The following is a 21,641-nucleotide window of genomic DNA, read 5'->3' on the forward strand; positions in this document are numbered from 1 at the left end:
CCAGTGGTGCGCGGAAGCCAGTGGTCAACCACGCTAGGTAGCGGCGGAGAGGATTGAACGGCGAGAATTGTGGGATTAATGGTGACTGATTAAAGACGACAAGACGAAGACCCGATCGGCTCAAGTCTCGTCGAGTCCAAGCAGCGGTCGCGAGGAGAAGATGGTGGTAGACGGTAGAGAGTTAATCGTAGATTCGAGTGGTGGAGCGAGGAATGAAGACGGATGGGTAGTTGTAAGGGCGAATAAGTGGTAAAGAGTCGAAGGTGAAAGGTCGAGGTCGAAGGCGAAGAGGGGAGTACGGAATAATGGTGAACAAAGTTGGGAGAAGAGAGAGAGAGAAAGGAGGAAGGAAGAAGAAGCGAAACAGAGACCAAGACTGGAACTGGGTCTACGACTGGGGGTGCGACTACTTTGGGTGTGGTGGCAGCAGAGGATACTCTCTCACTACGCCGCCCTGTGGCCTCAGGCGGCACTGTGGCACTACGCTGCTCGAGCTGCCGTCGTAATAATTCGACTCGAAGCGTCAATGTTGACCAGAGTAGACTAGAGAGTACTCTGTTGGACTACTACTCTGTAGTCTCAACTGTCCAAATTCCAGTGTGGCCACTATAATATGGCCACACTGGATACCATGAGTGGCCATGATGGGAACGGTGTTTCGATTCCGTCAGACCGCAGTCAGAGTCATCTCAGTCGAGGGCAAGAATCTTCGGTCTCGTGTCAATCACCTCGAAAACGGGTCGTCAAGGCTCGTCAAGGCTTCAAGGCTACGGTATCATGGCAGCAGCAGTTCCCATCCCGGCGACATATCTGAGCACGGCATTTGATCGATGATTCTGCGATGCGCGAAGGCCCAAAGCGAGCGGGGAGAGGGCGGATGAAACTGGATTGTGGCGGATGAAGCTGGCAGTCAACCACTCACCACGCGCCTTTCAGGGGGTTTCCCTGGTCGCCGCCCAACCTCACCAAAGACAGGCATCCACTTATTCGCCAAATCAGCTCTCTCTCTCATGGCTCTTGCCCGCTTGCGGCTTAGCTGATGTTGCCTTTTGAGAAGATCCACCCTGATCTGCCTCGCTCAACCACTCACATATCAGGCCTGCTCAGCTTATCGCCCCACCGGTCACTCCGTCTGCGCAGATTTCGGGATCCTCCTACAAATTGCTGTTTTCAGGCTGGCAGTCACGGGACAGAAAGAGGGGAAAGCAGGCAAGCCCGTGACCTGACCAGGCTTGCCTGCGACCGGGACCGGCTTGTGAAAGAGACTCTACTGCGTACATACATGCAAGTTTCTATAATCAGCCATTGAGACTGGCTTCATTGCTATTGATATCCAAACTAACCATGCTCACACTGATCATTGACAGCAAAGTGCCGGCCTGATGGGTGAGATGCTAACCTACAGACTGCAGCTTCACGGCGGCATGTCGTAATCAAAACCGAGACAAGACCGAGCAAACCTCGGGATTCCAATGTCTCATCGTCACTTTCTCCTGTCATCTCGCAAGTCGCAACATTCCCAATAGTTGGCAAGCGGGAGATCACTCCCCAGGTTCACATTGGATTTCTCCCCCAGCGGAGCATCAAGATGGACTTCATTGCTCATTTCGTTGACACCGCGCTCTCCAGCGCAAATATGGACGCGGTTGACGCACTTCGAGCATTCTTTCTTTTCGCAGCCTGCACGGTATGAAACATTTGGAAACCACAGCTGCATTGGCACTATCGACCGGTTTCCTTCTAGAATGGACGAAGACTAAATTCCCCAGATCTTCACCGTCAGCCTGCCAGATTCCCTTCGGTCGCGCTTCATTCCCTATGGCGCTCGTGCGACATCAACAGCTGCGGCCGAGTCAGAAACCTCCGTCTCATCGTCAACCACGAAGCCGGCATCCAAGTCAACCTCAGCCTCGTCCTCGTCCTCGTCTTTGTCCTCGGGCCCTCCGGTTGGGTCCCCGGTGGCACGCGCCCTTGATTACATTGCTGCGTTGCGAGTCCCTCACAGCCACTTCACGCAGTTCTACGTCATCTCGGTGCTGTCGTCGATCTTCTGGGCTTTGCAGCTGCTGTCTCACGGGCACGCGTTCCAAGCCATCGCGACTCGAATCAACCCAGAGCACTTGCAGCAGCAGCATGTCTCGATCAACCAGGTCCTGCTGGCCTGGGGGCTGATGCTGATCCAGGGGGTGAGACGGTTACATGAGTGTCTTAGCTTCTCCAAGCCCTCGAGCTCGAAGATGTGGTTCGTTCATTGGCTCGCCGGCGTCGGGTTTTATCTGGCCGTCGCAGTCGCAGTCTGGATTGAAGGAGCAGGTGCGAGCCAAATTATATTTCCAGAATCGACTTTCGGCATTGGCTGATTTTAGTACCGCAGGAACGGTCCAATCTTACAACCTGAGTCTAGACGACTTCAACCTCACGAGCCGCTTCAGCGGACGCACGCTTATCAGCTTGCCAATGTTCATCATTGCATCGGGTCTCCAACACGACTGCCACCATTATCTTTTCTCGTTGGAGAAATATACACTGCCAGCTCACCCTATGTTTAGTTACATCCTGTGCCCGCATTACACAGCCGAGTGCATTATTTATCTATCCCTCGCGCTGCTAGGTGCTCCGCAGGGCGAGACCTTTAATAAGACGCTTTTATCGGCTGTGTTTTTCGTCGCTGTTAATCTGGGTATTACGGCCTCGACGACGCGAACATGGTATAGGCAGAAATTCGGCGATGCAGCTGTGAAAGGGAAATGGAATATGATTCCGTTCATATTCTAGACTAGACTATTCTAGTTTATCTAGTTTACACTTCCAATCTACTTCTTATTCAGAAACTTCATAGCACCCCCAACTTTGGACACTTTCAACACATCCCGATACGTCAAACTCATCCTCGTCCCCCTCTCATTGTACCCCCCGGCAAAGAGTTCCGGATCCCGCAATAAACCCCAATTACAGATCTCATCCTCATCTAGACCTTCGTCCCTCTCGACCTCCGCGATACCATGCAGGAAATCACTGTAGAGTGCGCCGCGCGTAATAAGCAGGCTGCGGCGCTCTTGCAGGATGCGGTGGGTGGGTTTCGGCTGCCGAGGGTTCGAGTCACCCTCTTCTTCTTTATCGTCGTGTTTAGATCCTTGCTCTGCATTGTTGCTGTTGTTGTTCTCCTTATTTTGATTATGATTCTGCTCGTTCTTATCGTATAGATCTAGGACAATCACATCGCCTAGACTAACTGTCGCGACGAGCGGGTAGTATGCGCCTCCGTCCTCGTGGGGCATTATCCCCTGTCTGCGTTGGTACTCGTTAACGAGGACATGATTGGGTTTTTCGTGAGGGGCATTTTCGAATAGTGAGAGCTGCGCAAAGCGCGGGAGAATTGGATCTGATAGCCAACTTGGTAAGGGGGCATCTAGAAGGGTGTTGGATTTTGTTAGTGGGCTGGGGTAGGTTTGTAGGCGCCGCCGGGAGAGGGTTTTCCAGGTTGGTTGGGGGGCGGAGGTTATCTGGGTTTCGTTAGTAGTTGGTTTAAGTTGGTTGGTTGGCTTGTGATGGTGGTGTTGGTGATAGTTGAAAGATGTGATAGTGATGGTGATAGACGGGACGGGACGGGACGGACGGGACAGGGATGTCATAACGGGAGGGTATTATCGAAGCTCCAGGGGGGTAAAATTATAAGGCAGAATAGAATCAGACAGGAAGGTTGATGCTGGCAGGCAGGAGTAGTAGTGGTAAGTTGCCTACTGCACTCGGACAGCCAACGTCATGCCAACACCAGCACCAACGCCAGGGTTCAACCAAAGTACCTCGTACAAAGTGCAAAAGAAAGCAAAAAGTACATACCTTTCGAAGCAAATACTCCTCCTCAACCTCCGAGATAAAATCCGGAATGTAAAAGGCATCACCGGGGAGTCGCGTAATGCGGGCCGCCTCGAGGTCCAAGAGCAAGGTGGGCTCTAGACCAGAGCCGGCATCACCAGCAGGAGAACGTCTACCGTTTTGCAGCACCTGCATCTGCATCAACAAACCCGTTGGCCGTTGAACGAGAGCGGGCGGCGTTTGGAACGGCAGTTGAGGCGAGATCGACCGGCGAGTCAGACGGCGCACAGGGACAATCTAACGCTGATTGCCTGCGGCAGATATGCACGCGACTTCTCTTAGATCTTAGCTAGAAGAGCCTTGGACTCCTTGGAGGGAGAGCTCAGCCTATTGATCTGGGGAATCTGCGCTGGGGGGAGCGATCAGCCTATCGGGGATTTCCCTGCCTTGGATCGAAGGGTGTTTTCGATGTATCGAGCTGTCAGTGGCGTTAGTGTTGTTTTAGTCGGACATTTCGGAGACTTGTGAGAGAAGGAGTACTGGAGTAGTAATGATGGAAGATGGTGTTGGAAGATTCCTTACCTATGGCTTGGTTGTATACGATGATTGACGATGCAGTCAGCCCCGGTTTCAGAATGGCGTTGCATAGACAGGTTGTGATTATTATGGGGTGATGCTATGTACAGTGTAGTCAATAAAGTGGCTTTATTTATTAAGGACTCGAGCAAAAGGAATAAAGAATATTTAATAAGTTGTCAAGGTCAGTATATTTCCAATCTGCCTCAGCTTTCAGGCTGTGACGCTCTTTCCTCCCCACCACCCCACTTATATCTGCTCTCTTTCCTACTTCTTCTTTCCAGACACCAACATATCTCTCACACAATCCTCACCATGGGAAAGAAAGACGCCAAGGCAGGCGCCGCCGACAAGAAAGGCAAAGGCAAGGAGAAGGAGAAGGCTGGCGACTCCTCTGGCAAGGGAAAGGGCGGCCAGAAGGACCAGCAATTGAAGGGCGCACAGGAGATTAACGTTCGCCATGTTCTCGTATGTGATCTCACATCTTTTATTTCTCCGACTGGCCCTTGGCTGGATTTGGATCCAGTCTCGACGTGGGAGTGACGCTGGTGAGGTCAGAGGTGAAATGAAGGCCAGGCTAGGCAAGGCTGGACCTGGACCTGGACCTGGACCTGAATTTGGACCTGGGTCTGATATAGGTCCTGCAATGCGCTGAGCTGCATGCATTTGACCCCTCATCTTCCTCAGCCTCGTCTACCTCCCTGGCCACTCGTCACTCGTCACTGGACGCCTCCTCTGCACCGACAATCAAGAAGCACTCAGAAAGCAAACAACCAAAAAACTGACCCTTCCCCTGCAGTGCGAGAAATTCTCCAAGAAAGAAGAAGCCCTCGAGAAGATCCGCAACGGCGCCAAATTCGACGACGTTGCGAGGGAGTACTCGGAAGACAAGGCTCGAAGCGGTGCGTCTTTCTTTGTTCATCATGCTCTCCTGTTTGCTTTCAGTTCCTCACTGTCTCTCCATCTATTTTTTTTTTAATCTGATGTCTGCGCCGTCTTCTGTGTTTGCGAACATGCCGGTAAATGCCATACATTCATGCTAATTGCAAATATATACAGGTGGCTCTCTAGGCTGGCAATCTCGCGTAAAGCTCGAGCCCGCCTTTGCCAGCGTCGCCTTTGAGCTGGAGCCCAGCACAACGGGGAACCCGAAGCTCGGCGAGGCGAAGACGGCGCACGGGTACCATATCATTATGGTTGAAGGGAGGAGGTGAACGAAACGAATGCGTCATTTGATGTATTTACTGCGACGACAGATTTCCAATCAGCTGGGACAGTATGCCATTTCTTGGGCGGTTTCATTGGTTTGATAGTTATGTATATATACATGTGTGTAGCTCAGGCTTTCGGGAGCAGTGATGGTTGTCTGGCAAGGGAAGGTTACGTTAATGAAGGTGTTGGAACGCTGTAACCAGGATGCTGATACATGGATTCAAATATGGATATGGAATGGAATTGAACATAAAGCGCAATTGAATTCTAATATCTCATCTATGAAACGCAAAAATGAATCTTAATCAAATCCACTGGAACTGGAACTAGAACTGGAACTGAAGATTACTGCTTCTTCTTAGCAGCATTAGCCTTAGCAATCTTCTCCCGTCTCTGCACCAACGCCTCAGCCCCAATCCCCCCAAACACCAACCCAATACCCAGCCACTGCCCAGCCGACAGCGCATGCCCAAACCAAAACACACTAAGCAGCATCGTCAACATCTTCCTCGTAACCGTAACAGTCACAAGCAGCAACGACGAGAACCTTGACAGCGTATAAAATATAAACAATTGTCCCACCGCGCCGCAAGCCGCAAAGCCAAGCACGTTCTTGAGGACTTCGGGGTGCCGGGATAGGAAGGAGATTGCGGACGCGAGCTCTGTCTCTGTCGATGGTGGGATTGGGATGGGCAATATGGCGTGCAGGACGCCTGTTGAGGAGATGTAGGGCATTATGAGGAGGTATGAGGTTGTCAAGAGCGTGGAGAGGACGTTCTGCGCGACCATCATTTGTGGGCCCGTGAAGCGGGTGTATGTCTGTGGGGACGTGAAGACGTGGTCTTGCGTTGTGTTTGTGAGGCCGTCTAGCAATAGGTTAATGGAGAGGAGGAAGATTCCCCATGCCGAGGAACCGGATTGGCCCTTTGCTGCGGACGCAGCGACCTTTTTGCTTGTTCCTGGGTGGTGCAGGGTGAATGTTGCGACGCCCAATGTAACTAGCAGGACGACGCCGTACTTGTAGAGCGGGTAGCGCTTGCGAAAGATAGTCAGGTGCAGGAACATGACTGGAAGCAGTTTGCAGGATTTGGCGAGGATGAAGGTGAGGTAGTCGATGTGCGCGAGGGAGGCATAGCCGAAAGGCGAGGCGAGGGATGAGGAGATGCTGACGAGGACGAGAGGAAAGATGATCTTGCGAGTTGGGAAGACCGAGGGGACCTTTGCGCCTTTGGGGGTCGAGAAGTAGAGGTAGAGGAAGCCGGTGATTGCGGCGAAGGTGGATTGGATGGTGTTCAGGACGATGGAGAAGGTGAAGCGCTCAGTCGCGGGGTCTGGTTGCTCTGGGGTTGGACGGTGAACGGGGAAGGAGACTGTGGTGATTGCTTCTTGGAGGACGCCCCATGATAGACTATAGAACAACGGTCAGTATGGTTGTAAAGTATGCGATTGCGGATGCGCTGGACGTACAACGACGCGTAGATTCCCAAGACACAGATTGCAAGTTGCAGCACGCCAGGCGTATCCGCGACTTCCTGCGCTCTGGCAGCCAGACTGTCCTTTGCGCTGCCATTTTGCTTCGCAGGCGAGTCGTCTGGAAGTGTATGCATCAATTCGGAGGACGTGGCGCGTTGAACAGGCGCAGCTTGTTTCTGGCGCGCCATTGTGGAGAGTTGGAGATGATTGCAAGTTCTATATTGGAGCGCAATAAATGACCATCGCAAGGCCGTATATAATTGTGCAAAGAAGTAGTATGTCCAAAGTGTAGAAAGAAGACAGAAAGGAGACAGAAAGGAGAGTGAAACAGGAGGAGCAGGAGGAGCAGAAGTATAGAAATGCGCTGAAGCCACATGTCCCGACTCGAGGGTAACTCCGCTAATCTCCGACTCCGCTCACTTTTTTCCACCGCCCGCAGTCCCTCCCAGAGTCACCAGTCACCACCGAGTCGCATTCACAATTCAGAGCACCGCAGAGCTCATCCTGCAAACTCACCAGCAAAAATGACACAATCAGCCCCTACCCTCCCCGTACCCTCCGCCCTCAGCACGCTAATCTCCTCCGCCTCCTCCGAAATAACAAGCTCAACAACCCACCAAGTCTTCCACAACCTCCAACACCAACACCTCTGGACATCACTACAAATCCACGAGCTCAACACAAAGATACCGATCTCGCTGATCTCCGGAATTCCGCCGCACCGCGTCTACACGCACCCAGACGAACAATTATATATGGTTGAGCGGGGCCTGCGCGAGGAGGACGTCGAGCTAGATCGCATGTTTGTTATTCCGACTGTGCAGGGGCAGGCGTGGAGTTTGGAGAGGATGGCGGGGGTTTTTGATGCATTGCCTGAGCCGGGTGGGGAGGAGGAGGCTGGTACAGCAACTGAGGAGGCGGAAGAGCAGACAGAAGATGGTGAGGGCAAAGTGGACAAGGAAAAGGCCGCCAAGTTGGCGGAGTACTACGAGTACAGATCTAAGGCGCGTCGCACGGGGGAGTGGGGATCGAAACGGGTGTTGTTGGCTATGATTGATAAGGGGATGGGTGGTGAGGGGACGGTGACATACTACGTTGTTCAGGAGGGAACGGTGAAGCCAAGGCAGAACTAGAGCTTTGCGCGCAGGAGCAGCTTCGAGCTGGCTGGTTTCGGTTGTTGCGGTGCTATATACGTATATACAACGGGAGCACACGCATGCGCATCTGTCGCGCGGCCTTCTGTACATTGACCGTTTCGCCGGGGTATCTGAAAACTAGGTACAATGGTTGACTGCAGTCATACCAGGATGTACAATTCATGGGACCTCCGTGAAGAGTTGGTCCTGCTCTTGTTGACAGCTCGAGCAGTACGTTTCGTACCACTGCCTGACGTCGCCGTTAAGTCCTGCTAGCACTGTCTGGCTCTGGCCTCCGTCTAGTCCATTTTTCTTACTCTCCTCCTTCACCAGCAGGTCTTCAATCTGGCGACATCGTCGCACCTCTTGCTGCAGCCAGCGTTCCCACTCGCTTTGCAGAACTTCTCTCTCAATGCTGTTCACCACGCGCAGCGCGACAAGGAGATTGTACCGGTACACCCCTAACCTCTCACGAGTTTGTTGGACTCTTTTGGCCGCAGTCCGGGCTATCGCCTCTCTCCGAGTGGGTGTGCTGGAGGATATTGGCGCTGCGGCATCCCGAATTGTCTGCTGCTGGAATGTATAGAAGCAGTCACTGACATCATCGCTGGTTCGGATGGTTGTGTTGGCGATTTCCTCATCGATATCACGCATATAGATAGCTTTGCTCATGATATGATCAGGGTGAATCCCAATACGGTTCATGAAATTTCCAACGCTCCGCTCATGCCACCAATCAAGCGTAGCTCGCGATGAGAAGAATCCGTTCAGCAGAACGCTGGACGCAAGTAGTGCGAGTATTATCTTGTTAGCGTTTGCAGTCTTGAAGGCCCAACGCAAAAGAGCAAAGATCCAGATAATGACGGACGAGATCGCGCTCTGCAGGAATGAGAACAAAGTCTCGTACAGCATCTGGAATAGTGTTCTTTGAGTGCGTAGTCGTCGTTCGATCTTCGCCTCAGGGTCGATATTGAACTGCGATGTAAGGGCTTGCCGTCCAACTTGGCCAAAGATTGTGATCGCTTTCTTGGTTCGACTGTGCGCGCCGAGCTTGCGGACCTGGTCTCCGACAAGATCAACGAGGTCCATTGCATCTTCCTCCAAGTCACCCATGGCCTGCTTATCGATCATGCCTATATTGATTTTAGCTTTGATGGGTGTCAAGAAGTAATTGAAACTTACTCTGCACGCCATAAGGTGACCATAGCCACTCAACCTTCGTGTAAACGGAGAGTTTACACTTCCCTTTTGTGACAAACGTGATGACGATCTTGTTGACCAGTCTGAAGTTTCGCTTGAAGGGGAGATGCCACGGGGTTCTCTTGTCTGTGATGACATAGCACAAATGATCGTTAAGAACATCAATCAACTGGTAATCAGATATCGATTTCGCAGTTGTTCGGCCTAACCCGGTCAGCGAAGCAGCATAGATAATAGCGGTTTATACTAACCCAACATATCCGTTGTCTCGATCTCATATTGGAAGTCTCGCTTCAAATGGCGAGTCTCATCTCTGACCCACGGCCCTTGTTTGATATCTTGAAAATGATTAGCTAGCTCGGTGGGTTTGAAGCGAGTTACTCACTTTGAGCTCTTCGTTGATAAAGAAGAAGTTGCCAAACAGCACTCTTATCACCGAAAAGAATATGGAAGACTGCTTTCGTGCTGAGGTCAAAGACCTTCTCCGCGGCAAGATGCAGGTTTCCTTGGGGAACATAATCAACAGGTTGAGTTGGTAGCCTGAACTTTGGAGCATCGCTGCTGGCCCTAGCCCGATTCAAATCCAGGTTCTTGTCGATGTAAATAGGTCTCTGATAACTGGCCTTCGGGACTTCTTCGAGTTCACCAGATTCATTCCCAGCGGCCACATCTTCCCAGCTGTCCAAGCTAGGAGTTCGGGTCACCTGGTCTGTAGCCATCTTGTTGAGAGATTTGAAGATGAACTCCAATTCCATGGGCTCCACGGCCGTTGAATCGTGGATCAAGAAGTTCAATCGCCGCTGGAGAACCTTGAGCGGTTCAAGGAACGTCTTCACGGTGACTCGGCCTGGTGTATCGTTTCCTGGAGGCGGAATTGTGTGAAGGAAAAGGAAGTCACAGTCTCGACCCGGCGCTGCAGTAACTTCCTTGATCTTCTCCAGCGAAACACTCGTCGTAAGCACCAAGCCAAAGTAATGACTGTAGAAGTAGATTCTCCGTGTAGTAACGTAGGCTCTTCCGGGAAACTCTTGCTGATCGTTAGGGTTCCATGTCGCTCGGAAGACCAAAACCAGCGGTTCCTCCTTCTTGACGTCAGGGAAGAGAAGTCGGAACTGTGCATCTTGGATCTTGAGTTGGGCAGGGTAGTAGTCAGGGTACTCATGCGCAACTCCCATGATTGCTCGCTGCACCTTTGACGTATCACCGTCCAAGCTCACAGTTGGCCTATGACGAGCCTTCAGCTTACTACCGACGGGGCCTCCAGGTATATCCAATTCTGTATTCGTTGATGCCATCGAGTCCATGCTCTGGCGGGCCTCGTCTGAAAGTCCAATATACTCAAGTTCAAACTTGTTCATGAAACCCCAGTTTGAACTTCCCCACAGGTTAGCCATCATACCGCTGGGCATGCCTCCTGTTTTGTCCGCTACGCCTATCCCTATGCCCCTTTCATTGCTCACGAGAACTGCCGCCTTGCTCAGACTTGTGGGAGCTGGCGGGTTCGCCAACGTCGCAGGGGTAAGAGTGGACGGTGGAAGCATTTTGTTTGAGTCAATCTCGGTTGACGATATGGCACTATGACTGGCAGAGATGAGACTGGCTATGCCACCTCCGCCTGGCGGGATAGAGCTGGAGGATTGTACGGCGTTGTTACCTCGTCGGTGGAGATCGAGCTTTTGGATGAGTCGTGATGCGTGGTCTTTCGCGGGGCTTTCGGGGTCCAAGGTCAGCCGTCTGTGTCCACCGAGATCACTGCTGTTGCGGAAGGTAGATTGGTCACGATCAGGCACAGGGAGCATGCCACTGCGGTCCGACGAGCTCTGCTCGTCACTAACATTAGGCGTCAGATAGTCGGCAGGATCTGCCGCGAACTCTGGCGCGGGCGGTTGGGAGATGGCGAATGCAGGGTCCTGAACAGTGGGCTTCCCAGAGACGGAGACATCAGTACTTGATGGATTCTCCAAAGCTTTTCGCTTGGCAGCTTCAAAAGCAGCAATCCAGTCCATGAGCTCTTTCTGCGTCTCTGCTTGAAGCATAATATTATTGCTCTTGGTCTTGACTTCGAAACAGAATCGTCGTTCTTCCTGGAATGCCGGACGAATGCTGCAAAGCAAGACCCCAATTCTCTCGGTTTCTTCAACACCTCCAGTTCGATTACCCTGCACCAGACAACCAAAGATACCATGCTTCAGGAATGCCCAACGTCTAACCCAGTTGGTACGGGTAGGCTTGTTCGAGAGAATCCGTAGGTTCACCCATCCTTGTTTTTCAGGTCGAGCATCTTTTGTGTCGAATGACAACGGCCGAGAGCCCAAGTACGGGACAGTAGATATGGAGTAGTCTTCCAATTCACGCGAAGGTCGAGCAGCAACCTCTGCGGCATCTTCGATCTGACTTCTCGCAGAGAAAAGCTCCCGCTTGGAGAACTTCTCGCCGCCCTCCATTTCGTGCACCCAGCCCTTGATGCGATCCATTTCTTGAGCCCATTTAGAAAATGCCCCTCCATTGCTATTGTGAAGTGTCTTCAATTCCCTCCATTGGTCGAAAGAGACGCGAATCAATAGCCGGTCTAGCGCATTCCGTATCTGCGGAGCCTGCACTGAGAAATCCATCGACGCCTTGAGGTACGCTTTGCGAGCCTCGTGAAGCTGAAAAGCATCCTCTCGCAGAGCGGAGGGTTCCTTCGACTTCGACTGTGATGCGTATCGCGCTTGTAGCACGTCGTAGTGTTTCTGTGCGTGGTCTAGAGTACGACGGTTTTCCTTGTACGGGTCAGCCACCGAAAGCGTAGATGGCAGGGGTTTTAATCACCTTGAAGCTCCGCAGGTCTTCCTGCATGAACGTCCTGATGGGCTCCGAAACAATCGTCTCTATCTTCCGAGCTGCAAAGAGCAAGCCATTCCACATATCCTTCGAGCTCTCACCACATCTCCGCATCGACAGTAGGGTGTAATCATGATCAAGCGTGGCCTCCGAGACCATGAGGGGATTTGTGTTATATGAGAGAAACGCGCCAACTATCCCCTCCAAGGCTGCAAGTTCCGATGCAAGCCGTGAGGCGGCCTTCGCATAACCGTCGAGCCATCGTTCGAGATATTCGATCTGGTCGGAGAAGTGAAGAGTGGTGGCACGGAAAGTGGGCGAGTCAAGCGCAGCCTCTTTTAAACCGACGGGCCTATATTTTCATAGATATTAGAGCGACTTCAGACGCACAATAATATGTTGCGCAGGGCAGGGTTCATGTTCTTTGTGACTTACACCACACTGACAAGCTTCCCGACCTGGGGTAAGGGTGTCTGCGGCTGGGTCGACATCTAGTGCATGTCACCAGCCATACACAGGGGGCTCACAGACTACGAGAAGTCAAGAAATGAATATAATGCTGGGGTAATGTAGGCATGTAACAATGATCAAAAAGAACAAGTAAAGTGTCAGCAATGAGGCGCTGAGGAGCAAAGCCGCCGCCTGTTTGTCTCGAGCTATTGGCAAGATCGTCTCATTGGTTCCCTACGTCAGTGACCTGGCTGGGCCTCGGCTGCCTGGCCGTTCAGGCACAAACGGTGGGCCCTTTGGCAGGCGGCGAGGGGTCACCGAGTTTTTCTGCCGGCAGCTACTCAACTTTTTTCTTTCTGCAGAGTGCAGAGTCCACGCAATTGCTACATTGCACAATCACACAACATGGAGCCTCCTGCTAAAAAGTCGCGCAAGCTGCTCGAGGATGATTCCTCGAGCGATTCTGGAGACGATGCTGGTGGTGTCTCCCTCGGCGATTTCAAGATCAACGAAGAATATGCTCGCCGCTTTGAACACAACAAGCGAAGAGAGGAGAAAGCACAGCGTATGTTACAACCCAATTCCTGGATTTTCACCTGCTAAAATCTCTATAGTGGAGGCCAAGTTAGGAAAGGACGACGAGGAGGAGGAATCATCTTCAGAAGACGAAGACGAAGATGACGATGCAGAATTGGCTACCGAGGCCGTGGATGCGGAGATTTTGGAAACGATCAAAGCCATTCGATCAAAAGACCCCCGAGTATACGACAAACAGACGAAATTCTTTACTGCCCTCGATGAGAACGGCGAACCACAGAAACGGGAAGAGAAAGCGAAGTCCATGACCCTCAGAGACTACCACCGCGAAAACCTACTTAGCGGCGCCAACCTCGCCGATGAGGCAACCGATGCCCCCAAGACCTATGCGCAAGAACAACGAGATCTCAAGAGTGCGATTGTCAAGGAAATGCATGCGGTCGCCGACGGTGAGGAGTCTGACTCGGACGAGGAAGATGAAGACGAAGGCTTCCTCGTTCGCAAATCGGCTCCCGAGCCTCTTCTGGAACAACCTGCGGCCGCCCAGCTTGATATTGAGAATGCCGATAAAGACCCAGAAATGTTCCTTTCCAACTTCATGTCATCCAGAGCTTGGCTGCAGAACGACAAATCTAAGCTCCAGCCGTTCGAGTCTGATGACGAGGAAGAGGACGAGCGGGCAGAGGCTTGGGAGGAGGCATACAACTTCCGATTCGAGGATCCCAGCAAGCTCAACAACAAGTTGGTCACCCACGCTCGTGATTTGACGAACAAGCAGTCCGTTCGCAGAGAAGAAGTTAGCGGCAGAAAGAAGCTCAGGGAGGCCGCCAGGTCAAAGAAGGAGGAAGAAAAGAAACAACGTGAAACAGAGAAAAACCGGTTACGTAAACTCAAGGCGGCCGAGCTTCAGGACAAGGTTGACAAGATCAAAGAAGTTGCTGGACTCCGTGGCTCTGAAATTACTGATGAGGACTGGGTCAAGTTCTTGGACGGTGCTTGGGATGACAAGGACTGGGAGAACGAGATGCAGAAACGGTTCAGTGACGAGTACTACGCTGAGGACGACGCTCGCGGCAGCGGAGACGAGGACGAGGGCAAGAAGAAGCGACCCAAGAAGCCCACATGGGATGATGACATTGATATCAATGACTTAGTACCCGACTTTGAGAACGACGAACAACCTACCGTTGAGCTTTCTGACGTTGAGATGGGAGACGACGACGCAGAAGGTGGAAACAAGAAGAGCAAGGCTCAAGAAAAGCGAGACCAGAAGCGCGAGGCTCGCAAAGATAAGATGCGCATTGAGGAAGCCCTCGACCGCAATATGGACATCGACCTTGCTCTCCTCCCCGGCTCGTCAAAAAGAAATGATTCCGGATTCCGCTATCGCGAGACGTCACCTCAGGCCTTTGGACTGTCTGCACTGGACATTCTGATGGCCGACGATGCACACCTCAACCAATTTGCTGGTCTGAAGAAGTACGCGTCGTTCCGCGAAGACGACAAGAAGAAACGGGACCAGAAGAGACTCGGCAAGAAGGCCCGGTTGAGGCAATGGCGCAAGGACACGTTCGGCGACGAGGAGGGCCCGCGAGAGTTCAAGTTTGGCGGTGAAAAGCCTTCCACAGCAGAACAAGAGGATGCTGAAGACAATGTTGATATTCGGGAAGGCGAGCCTTGGAAGAAGAAGAGAAAGAGGTCCAAGAAGAACTGATTTGGCTAGAATTGCCACGGTTTAGGCTTGTTAAAGTTTTATATCCATAGCCTGTTATTTGTATATATATCATGAATGAACTCTGGTGATCTCAACTTTTTCCTTATGGTAGAGCATAATTGTGTTGACTACAAATATATATTTTTCGATGTTCTTGTGTAGAGGCTCGATCTGGCTGCTTTGATGCCCCCATGTTGAGTGGGTCTTCCCGCCATTGTTGGAGGCGATGGTGTCAAAACCTGGAGGTCCGGGCGTTGCCATAGAAGGTAGCATAGGGAAGGGAACTACAAAATAAACCGCCTCGTTATTACTCATGTTTGGCGGTGCTTTTGAGAGTTGAGATTTCTGAGTATTGTCGCTTGTCCTGCACATATATCCAAGTAGTGGTCGGGGGTTCAAGTTGGCAATTTCCCAGCTGCATCAATATAATATAACACGGGCGAGCGAAACCCAGACATTGTAGGATCGACCAAGGTTTCAGGCCTCGACTTCAATCACCTGCACTGAAATATATAGAAAACAATTAAGAATGGAATCGAGAATGCCAACCAACTTAGCAAATTACTCCACGGTATACAGATTGGTGATATTTTCCGATTGAGACCAGTAGCAATATGACCAGTCGCACATGACCACCTGCAGTATCTGAGCATCGTTATCAGGATGCAGAGACTCGGTGGAAAGGATGCCGTGAGGGATTTTCCGATGCGCCAGGGACTTTCCGCTATTGAGAGTGAAAACTCTTCAGTTCCTCCCCGTCAAATGCAAATTATTGCAGGTCCCAGATGAGCCTAGGCTTGGTTCAAGTTGCCATCGGATACTCGGGAGCGAGGAACAGGTTTCTCCAGCGGATGGAGGCTCTACCCGGACGATGGGGGTCCGGCACAGAATTGTTGTTATGGGGGTTTCTTTAGATAATATTTATTCTCTAGAATATAAAATCCAATTGAAATATTATCATTTGTCGAATAAAAAGGCCGATCTGAAGTGAGAACCCGAGGACAATGAATTGGGGCAATCGGGAGATATCGGCATGGTTGCCCGGGCCAGCAGCAGTGCGGATCCAGAAAACAACAATTGCAACCCCCAAATTCAAGCAAAATTCAAGGGAGGTGGCCATCCGGAGCCGGGTCTAGTGTTGTTCCACTTTTCTCCCAGCACCCAGGCTTCCCCAAGCGGTCTAGTGGCTCCACTCGCCTCTTCCCGCTTACAAGAGCCTTTCCTCGCTATTTTTTCTTCGCTCTCCCTTCTTCTCTCCTTCCCTTCTCCATCCCCTTTTGACAGTGTCCTGTTGTGTTGGCACTTCATTTTCATCCCATCTCCTCTCCTTCTTTCTTTTAGAGGTTTCACTCTTCACAGCCGTCAAAATGGCCAGCCAGAGTGACAAGAGCGTTTTCGGCATGCCCGTAAGTCTCCTTGAAATGCCCCTGCTCCCGACCGCGACATCCGGCCGCGCTTCGGCTCAGAACGACATCAAATGCATCAAAAGCATCTTGAAGTCTCGATTCTAGTTGACAGTGCACGGATTGGATGATTCTGGTCGTGGAGGCACTCATTGTTGTTGGAATTATGACTGATGAAAAATTTTCACTAGGGATTCGTTGTCGACTTCCTGAGTATGTCATCCATTCGCGATCATCCCTTGGAGTGAAGCGCTTCATCCATCAAAACGCTTCAATCAATGGCTTGATTCGGTGCAATTGATATCGATGATGAATAAAAACTAACTGATTTTGTAGTGGGTGGTGTCTCCGCCGCTGTCTCCAAGACTGCTGCTGCCCCCATCGAGCGTGTCAAGCTCCTCATCCAGACCCAGGATGAGATGCTCCGCTCCGGTCGTCTCGACCGCAAGTACACCGGTATCATGGACTGCTTCCGCCGTACCACCGCCGCTGAGGGTGTCGTCTCTCTCTGGAGAGGTAACACTGCCAACGTCATCCGTTACTTCCCTACCCAGGCTCTGAACTTTGCCTTCCGTGACACCTACAAGTCCATGTTCAACTACAAGAAGGACCGTGATGGCTACGCCAAGTGGATGGCCGGTAACCTTGCCTCCGGTGGTGTATGTTCAAACTCAATTCTTCAGTTTCGTGTTCATCGCTAACAATTGCAAAGGCTGCTGGTGCCACTTCCCTCCTCTTCGTCTACTCTCTCGACTACGCCCGTACCCGTCTCGCCAACGACGCTAAGTCCGCCAAGGGTGGTGGTGACCGTCAGTTCAACGGTCTCGTCGATGTCTACAAGAAGACCCTCGCCTCCGACGGTGTTGCCGGTCTCTACCGTGGTTTCGGTCCCTCTGTTCTCGGAATTGTTGTCTACCGTGGTCTCTACTTCGGAATGTACGACTCCATCAAGCCCGTTGTCCTTGTCGGTCCTCTTGAGGGCTCTTTCCTCGCTTCTTTCCTTCTCGGCTGGACTGTCACCACTGGTGCTGGTATTGCTTCTTACCCTCTTGACACCGTCCGTCGTCGTATGATGATGACCTCCGGTGAGGCCGTCAAGTACGCTTCTTCCTTCGACGCTTTCCGCCAGATCGTTGCCCGTGAGGGTACCGCTTCCCTCTTCAAGGGTGCCGGTGCTAACATCCTCCGTGGTGTCGCTGGTGCTGGTGTCCTGTCCATCTACGACCAGGTCCAGCTCCTCCTCTTCGGCAAGAAGTTCAAATAGATTACTCGCCCCGAGTGATTTCTGCTCAGTTGGTGTAAGCCTTTTGGGGAAGGGGGTGGCCACTGTTTGGTATGAAAGCCAGACGGTGGATGATGGTGAAGGGGATCTATTAGAGATATGCGTCAAGAATGGTCTTGAGCATACAAAGTGTGACATTTCTCTTGTACCAGTTGTACTTTACTGCCTGCAAGCTTTTTCCTATTCGCCAACTGTATTTTTTTTTGTTAGATCTGATCTTCGTGCCTTCCAGTAATCTCTCCTTGTGCATCGTAAAACTCGCCGGTCCAGAGGCAACACGTGTTTTCATGGTCACGTGCTGATTCATCATGACGTCTTACTCTTATAGATCCCTTAGCTCTAGTTTCGATTCTAAACCTTACGAGCTGTATCTTAAGCTCTATTCACCAGGTACAATACCAACAACCATCATGGTTTCCGAACAATCCAATCCAAGCCCAACCCCGTCAAATACAGACGAAAAGGACATCCCCCAAACAACCCCAGCAGCATCAACAAGCACCACCTCCGCCGCAACCGCAACAGCACCCTCCTACGCCCCCGTCTACGCCACAGCCCAACCAAGCAGCATGACCGTCCTCCCAGGAGAACCAACAAGCACAGTCGACCCTGCAACGTCTGTATCTTCGTCGCCGCCGCCTCCCCAGCCTGGCGCTGCCCCTGTTCCTTTTGAGGCTGGTACAGATCACGCTGGTGGAATTCAACCTCCTCCTCCGGCACCAGCTCCGAAGGGTGGTCTTGAGCCGACGCCTGCGTTTGCATCTGCGTCTGGACCTTCGCCGACACAGACGCAATCGGCGTCGTTGATGGAACCGGGTTCGAATCCTCCTGCTGTTACTCCTGCGCCGGGCTATCCTACAACGGCCACGGCTACGGCTACGGCTACATCTCCATCTACAACGGGCAAAATATCGCAAGACCCAAATACACCGCAGACAATAGCAGCCGTTGCGGCTGGGGGGTCATATGATTACCAGCCTTCTCCAAGTGCAAGCACAGCGCCAGCCCCCCTCACAGGAGCCGGAACAGGAAGCGCATACAATTACCCATCAAGCTACTCTTACACACCAACACCAACACAGCAAGTCCAAACCCCATACACACCAAATACAACAAGCACACCCTACAACACCCTGTATTCCCCTCCTGCCTCCTCAAACACGGCAACACTCCCACTGCATAACCCCTCAACCGGCGGCACAGCGAACAATCTAGATCTAGATCTCGGCCCCAGCTCTGAATCCGAGCAGGGCGTCTGGGGGAATACGAAGACCTGGCTCGCGAGCGCGGGGAGTAAAATTGCTGAGGTAGAGGCTGAGGTTTGGAGGAGGATTAATGATGCGCATGATAAATGATTGATTGAAAGAGAAAAGAATGACGGCATGGTTTTAGTGTTTTTCTTGGGCAGGTGTTCTATGCGGAACGTCGTTAAGGGAAGGGGTGGGTTGTGTATGGTATGGGCTTTAAACTGAGTTTATTGGGATAGGCGTATTTTATTCCATTTGGGGTCATCTGGGATTGATGATGGGATAGAGCCGATGATGAGGTCTGGTTTTTTCTGACTTGGGAAGTTATGAATGTGTTACAATATATATATTTCCACAATGAAGGAGCTTGGAAACCTTAAGTGATGAGGTATAATCCTCAACAATTGATTAAAACATAGCCTGATGAAGAATGTCTATTCAAATAAAATCCCTTGTTGAAATCAGGGATGCCCAACTTAATGAGTAGGTTGGTAAGAATGCCCTTCCCAAATCTGTCAAATCCCTCGGGCCAATGCCCAACCCAGTGACAGCCAACCAGATAGTAACAACCAATATGATGTAGCCAGAGTTCCCACCGGCTGCAAGAAGAGTACAGAGTGGCGAAGCAGTATATTTATAAATCGATGCCGGGGCTACTGCATGCCCAGTGGTATATGAAATGGAAAGAAAAAGAGAAGTGTGCGAAGAAGGAACGGCACCGACTCGTGCATATCCTGCGCTCGAGATCGGTTCGTCACAAATCAAACATTGGCTGGAGCCATGCAATGATGATAAGAATAGAAGATAAGAGAAACGCCGATTCCAACCCAACCAAACCAAGTTCCAACCCAATGCAAATGAAATGCTCCCAGAGCCTCGAGCCTGTCGAGAGAAGTGGCTCCGGCGACTGGAGCAGTCTTCAAGATTAAGTGTGTCGTATAATCGTGAAAGAATATATGTTGAAGAATGGACCAGCCGATGATATAAAAAGCAAATCGCAGGTAATTGAATACCTGCATCCGGAACGCCCGCCATGGTGAATGGTATTACATAGATCCGAGTCGTAGAAGGGCCTCAACTGCCGCCCGCTCCTGGCTGTTCGGCAGCGAGAACCCTAGTTGTTGAATAGGAACTCCACGAGGTGCCGACTTCGCCAGCGAAGACGAGGCGGGTCCTCCGCCATGGAGTTGTGGAGGGTGTCTTCCATTGATGAAGCCACCTCCTCCGTTCATAGATCGCGCGCGCAGTTCAGCGGCGCCTATTTGCGCCCAATCCTCCTCATCTGTAACGTCTTCCTCGCCCCAGTCTTCATCCTGAATTTCGTCGTCTGGAGCGGGGGAGGAAGAGCAGTAGTCGCGGTCCATACCATCCAGGGACATCTTGTCCGCTTCGTGCTCCAGCATGTCGTCGCGACCGCCGAATCCTGTTTCAGTGAACGAAAAGACCGCCGAGTCGTTGGTCACGCTGGAACCGTACGGGTATAGGCTATCCCGTCGCGGAATCTGCATGCCTCGTTGAAAGGCTTCGGAGAGACTGGACGGTGGCGATAGTTCGTGCTGATGCGAATCGCGCGAGGGTTCGCCACGACGTCGCGCATCCCAGCGACCCCAACCGACCTTTTCGTAAACGACGTCCGATCCGCTACCCTTATCGTCGCTACCTCGACCTTCCAGCGCGGCAACAACCAGTCTCCGAGCCTTGGCAGGGGGGATCCCCGAGAACCCAGGAACGGAGGTGGTCAGGTAGCCCATGACATGTCGGATAGCCAAAGGACCATGCTGGAGCATAATCTCAGGAAGATGGTGTTTGGCCAGCATTCCTGGTGTGATAGCTCCGGTGGTCTCTAAGCTATGGGCAGTCGCATTGCGCTGGTCAGGGTTCGCATGGTCGGCGTCGCCGAGATCGATATCCGAGTCGACGTGCGGTGAACCGAGAGGGGGAGAGAGCGCATGGCCGGCGTCGCGTGCCTTGAAGCCGTGAGGAGGGAGGTTAGGAGAGATGGAGTTCGGAGGAGTAGGGAGCATAGCAGGGCGGCCGGCGCGCGGAGCGTTGGCACCGGAAGGGTGACCGAAACGCGGTTTGGGGATGTCGACAGAGGCCGTCTTGCCGGCAAGGGCCATGGCGATACTTGAAGCGGAAGTTTGAGTAGTAGCCATGATTGTTGTTGGAAAGAACAAGATGGCCGCGAAGAGTGCGGTGGCTCAACTGTTATCGCGTGAGTCAGAGGCACAAGGGGGGCCAACCAGACAAAGGAGACAAGGATGACTAAGTCGTGCTTATGGGCGCAAGACAAAGAAACAAGAGATGGAAAAGGTGGCAAGAAGGGTTCTGGAAGAAGTATAACTTACGGCAGCAAATGGTATGGAGGACAGGCTGAGACTTGCAGATGCAGAAGCCCGAAGTTTAGACAGGCTGGCTGGTTCCTTTAGGGCAGATGCGATGCGACGCGCTAGACTGGCTGCGATGGGGAACGCGACGTGGACTGGGGACTGGAGAACAACCGAACTGACGATACTGGAGTCTTGGACTGAGTAGATAGCAGCAGTTGCTTAATAGCAAGGAAGAGGTAGTAGTGAAGAGAGAGGAGAGGGGAAAGGGAAAGGAGGAAAGTAAGGAGAGCAGCAGCAGTGGTGGTGGTTGCAGGCGCAGGCGCAGGCACTACTGGCAGCGCTCAATAGTACAGTAATCTCGTCCTGGAATGCAGTGGTCGGCCCTGTCAGCTGGCATCAATATTACTAGCAATGCATTATTTATAGACGCCTTATCAGTGAA

General features: G+C 51.9%; 12 protein-coding genes across 12 annotated transcripts; 7 read left to right on the top strand and 5 right to left on the bottom strand.

The window, feature by feature from the left end:
• Positions 1-397: 397 nt before the first annotated feature.
• On the top strand, positions 398-1,265 carry BDV14DRAFT_172226 (uncharacterized protein). The gene has a single exon (XM_073768555.1). It carries the CDS (start codon positions 614-616, stop codon positions 812-814), a length of 201 nt encoding a protein of 66 aa, XP_073628840.1. The 5' UTR covers positions 398-613; the 3' UTR covers positions 815-1,265.
• Positions 1,266-1,588: 323 nt separating this feature from the next.
• On the top strand, positions 1,589-2,775 carry BDV14DRAFT_199651 (putative 3-oxo-5-alpha-steroid 4-dehydrogenase; the record flags this gene model as incomplete). The annotated part of the gene is made up of 3 exons (XM_073773328.1): positions 1,589-1,687; positions 1,770-2,313; positions 2,375-2,775. The coding sequence occupies 3 exons, from the start codon at positions 1,589-1,591 to the stop codon at positions 2,773-2,775; spliced, it is 1,044 nt and encodes a 347-aa protein (XP_073628841.1).
• Positions 2,776-2,813: 38 nt separating this feature from the next.
• BDV14DRAFT_199652 (uncharacterized protein) lies at positions 2,814-4,011 on the bottom strand (the record flags this gene model as incomplete). The annotated part of the gene is made up of 2 exons (XM_073773329.1): positions 2,814-3,503; positions 3,841-4,011. The coding sequence occupies 2 exons, from the start codon at positions 4,009-4,011 to the stop codon at positions 2,814-2,816; spliced, it is 861 nt and encodes a 286-aa protein (XP_073628842.1).
• A 696-nt stretch (positions 4,012-4,707) lies between these two features.
• On the top strand, positions 4,708-5,606 carry BDV14DRAFT_199653 (peptidylprolyl isomerase; the record flags this gene model as incomplete). The annotated part of the gene is made up of 3 exons (XM_073773330.1): positions 4,708-4,860; positions 5,192-5,294; positions 5,452-5,606. 3 exons carry the CDS (start codon positions 4,708-4,710, stop codon positions 5,604-5,606), a joined length of 411 nt encoding a protein of 136 aa, XP_073628843.1.
• Positions 5,607-5,949: 343 nt separating this feature from the next.
• BDV14DRAFT_189402 (UDP-galactose transporter HUT1) lies at positions 5,950-7,265 on the bottom strand (the record flags this gene model as incomplete). Its single annotated transcript, XM_073771189.1, has 2 exons — positions 5,950-7,012; positions 7,072-7,265. 2 exons carry the CDS (start codon positions 7,263-7,265, stop codon positions 5,950-5,952), a joined length of 1,257 nt encoding a protein of 418 aa, XP_073628844.1.
• Positions 7,266-7,406: 141 nt separating this feature from the next.
• On the top strand, positions 7,407-8,417 carry BDV14DRAFT_52124 (uncharacterized protein). Its single transcript, XM_073776956.1, has one exon. The coding sequence runs from the start codon at positions 7,452-7,454 to the stop codon at positions 8,208-8,210; it is 759 nt and encodes a 252-aa protein (XP_073628845.1). The 5' UTR covers positions 7,407-7,451; the 3' UTR covers positions 8,211-8,417.
• On the bottom strand, positions 8,302-12,972 carry BDV14DRAFT_52111 (putative transcription factor SipA3). Its single transcript, XM_073776955.1, has 6 exons — positions 12,672-12,972; positions 12,225-12,588; positions 9,799-12,175; positions 9,665-9,751; positions 9,396-9,617; positions 8,302-9,346 (listed from the first exon to the last, which is right to left on the bottom strand). The coding sequence occupies exons 1-6, from the start codon at positions 12,725-12,727 to the stop codon at positions 8,394-8,396; spliced, it is 4,059 nt and encodes a 1,352-aa protein (XP_073628846.1). The 5' UTR covers positions 12,728-12,972; the 3' UTR covers positions 8,302-8,393.
• An 81-nt stretch (positions 12,973-13,053) lies between these two features.
• On the top strand, positions 13,054-15,025 carry BDV14DRAFT_172243 (KRI1 family protein). The gene is made up of 2 exons (XM_073768556.1): positions 13,054-13,251; positions 13,301-15,025. Exons 1-2 carry the CDS (start codon positions 13,092-13,094, stop codon positions 14,935-14,937), a joined length of 1,797 nt encoding a protein of 598 aa, XP_073628847.1. The 5' UTR covers positions 13,054-13,091; the 3' UTR covers positions 14,938-15,025.
• On the bottom strand, positions 15,018-15,904 carry BDV14DRAFT_172244 (uncharacterized protein). Its single transcript, XM_073768557.1, has one exon. It carries the CDS (start codon positions 15,588-15,590, stop codon positions 15,432-15,434), a length of 159 nt encoding a protein of 52 aa, XP_073628848.1. The 5' UTR covers positions 15,591-15,904; the 3' UTR covers positions 15,018-15,431.
• Positions 15,905-16,304: 400 nt separating this feature from the next.
• Positions 16,305-17,604, top strand: BDV14DRAFT_189405 (putative mitochondrial ADP,ATP carrier protein (Ant); the record flags this gene model as incomplete). The annotated part of the gene is made up of 4 exons (XM_073771190.1): positions 16,305-16,343; positions 16,532-16,553; positions 16,677-16,999; positions 17,053-17,604. The coding sequence occupies 4 exons, from the start codon at positions 16,305-16,307 to the stop codon at positions 17,602-17,604; spliced, it is 936 nt and encodes a 311-aa protein (XP_073628849.1).
• A 428-nt stretch (positions 17,605-18,032) lies between these two features.
• BDV14DRAFT_199659 (uncharacterized protein) lies at positions 18,033-18,977 on the top strand (the record flags this gene model as incomplete). Its single annotated transcript, XM_073773331.1, has 1 exon — positions 18,033-18,977. The coding sequence occupies one exon, from the start codon at positions 18,033-18,035 to the stop codon at positions 18,975-18,977; it is 945 nt and encodes a 314-aa protein (XP_073628850.1).
• Positions 18,978-19,243: 266 nt separating this feature from the next.
• On the bottom strand, positions 19,244-21,583 carry BDV14DRAFT_172248 (uncharacterized protein). Its single transcript, XM_073768558.1, has one exon. The coding sequence runs from the start codon at positions 21,023-21,025 to the stop codon at positions 19,916-19,918; it is 1,110 nt and encodes a 369-aa protein (XP_073628851.1). The 5' UTR covers positions 21,026-21,583; the 3' UTR covers positions 19,244-19,915.
• Positions 21,584-21,641: the final 58 nt, after the last annotated feature.

The sequence above is a fragment of the Aspergillus stella-maris genome (assembly GCF_047715825.1).
Source record: "Aspergillus stella-maris strain CBS 113639 unplaced genomic scaffold BDV14scaffold_23, whole genome shotgun sequence".
Classification (NCBI taxonomy): domain Eukaryota; kingdom Fungi; phylum Ascomycota; class Eurotiomycetes; order Eurotiales; family Aspergillaceae; genus Aspergillus; species Aspergillus stella-maris.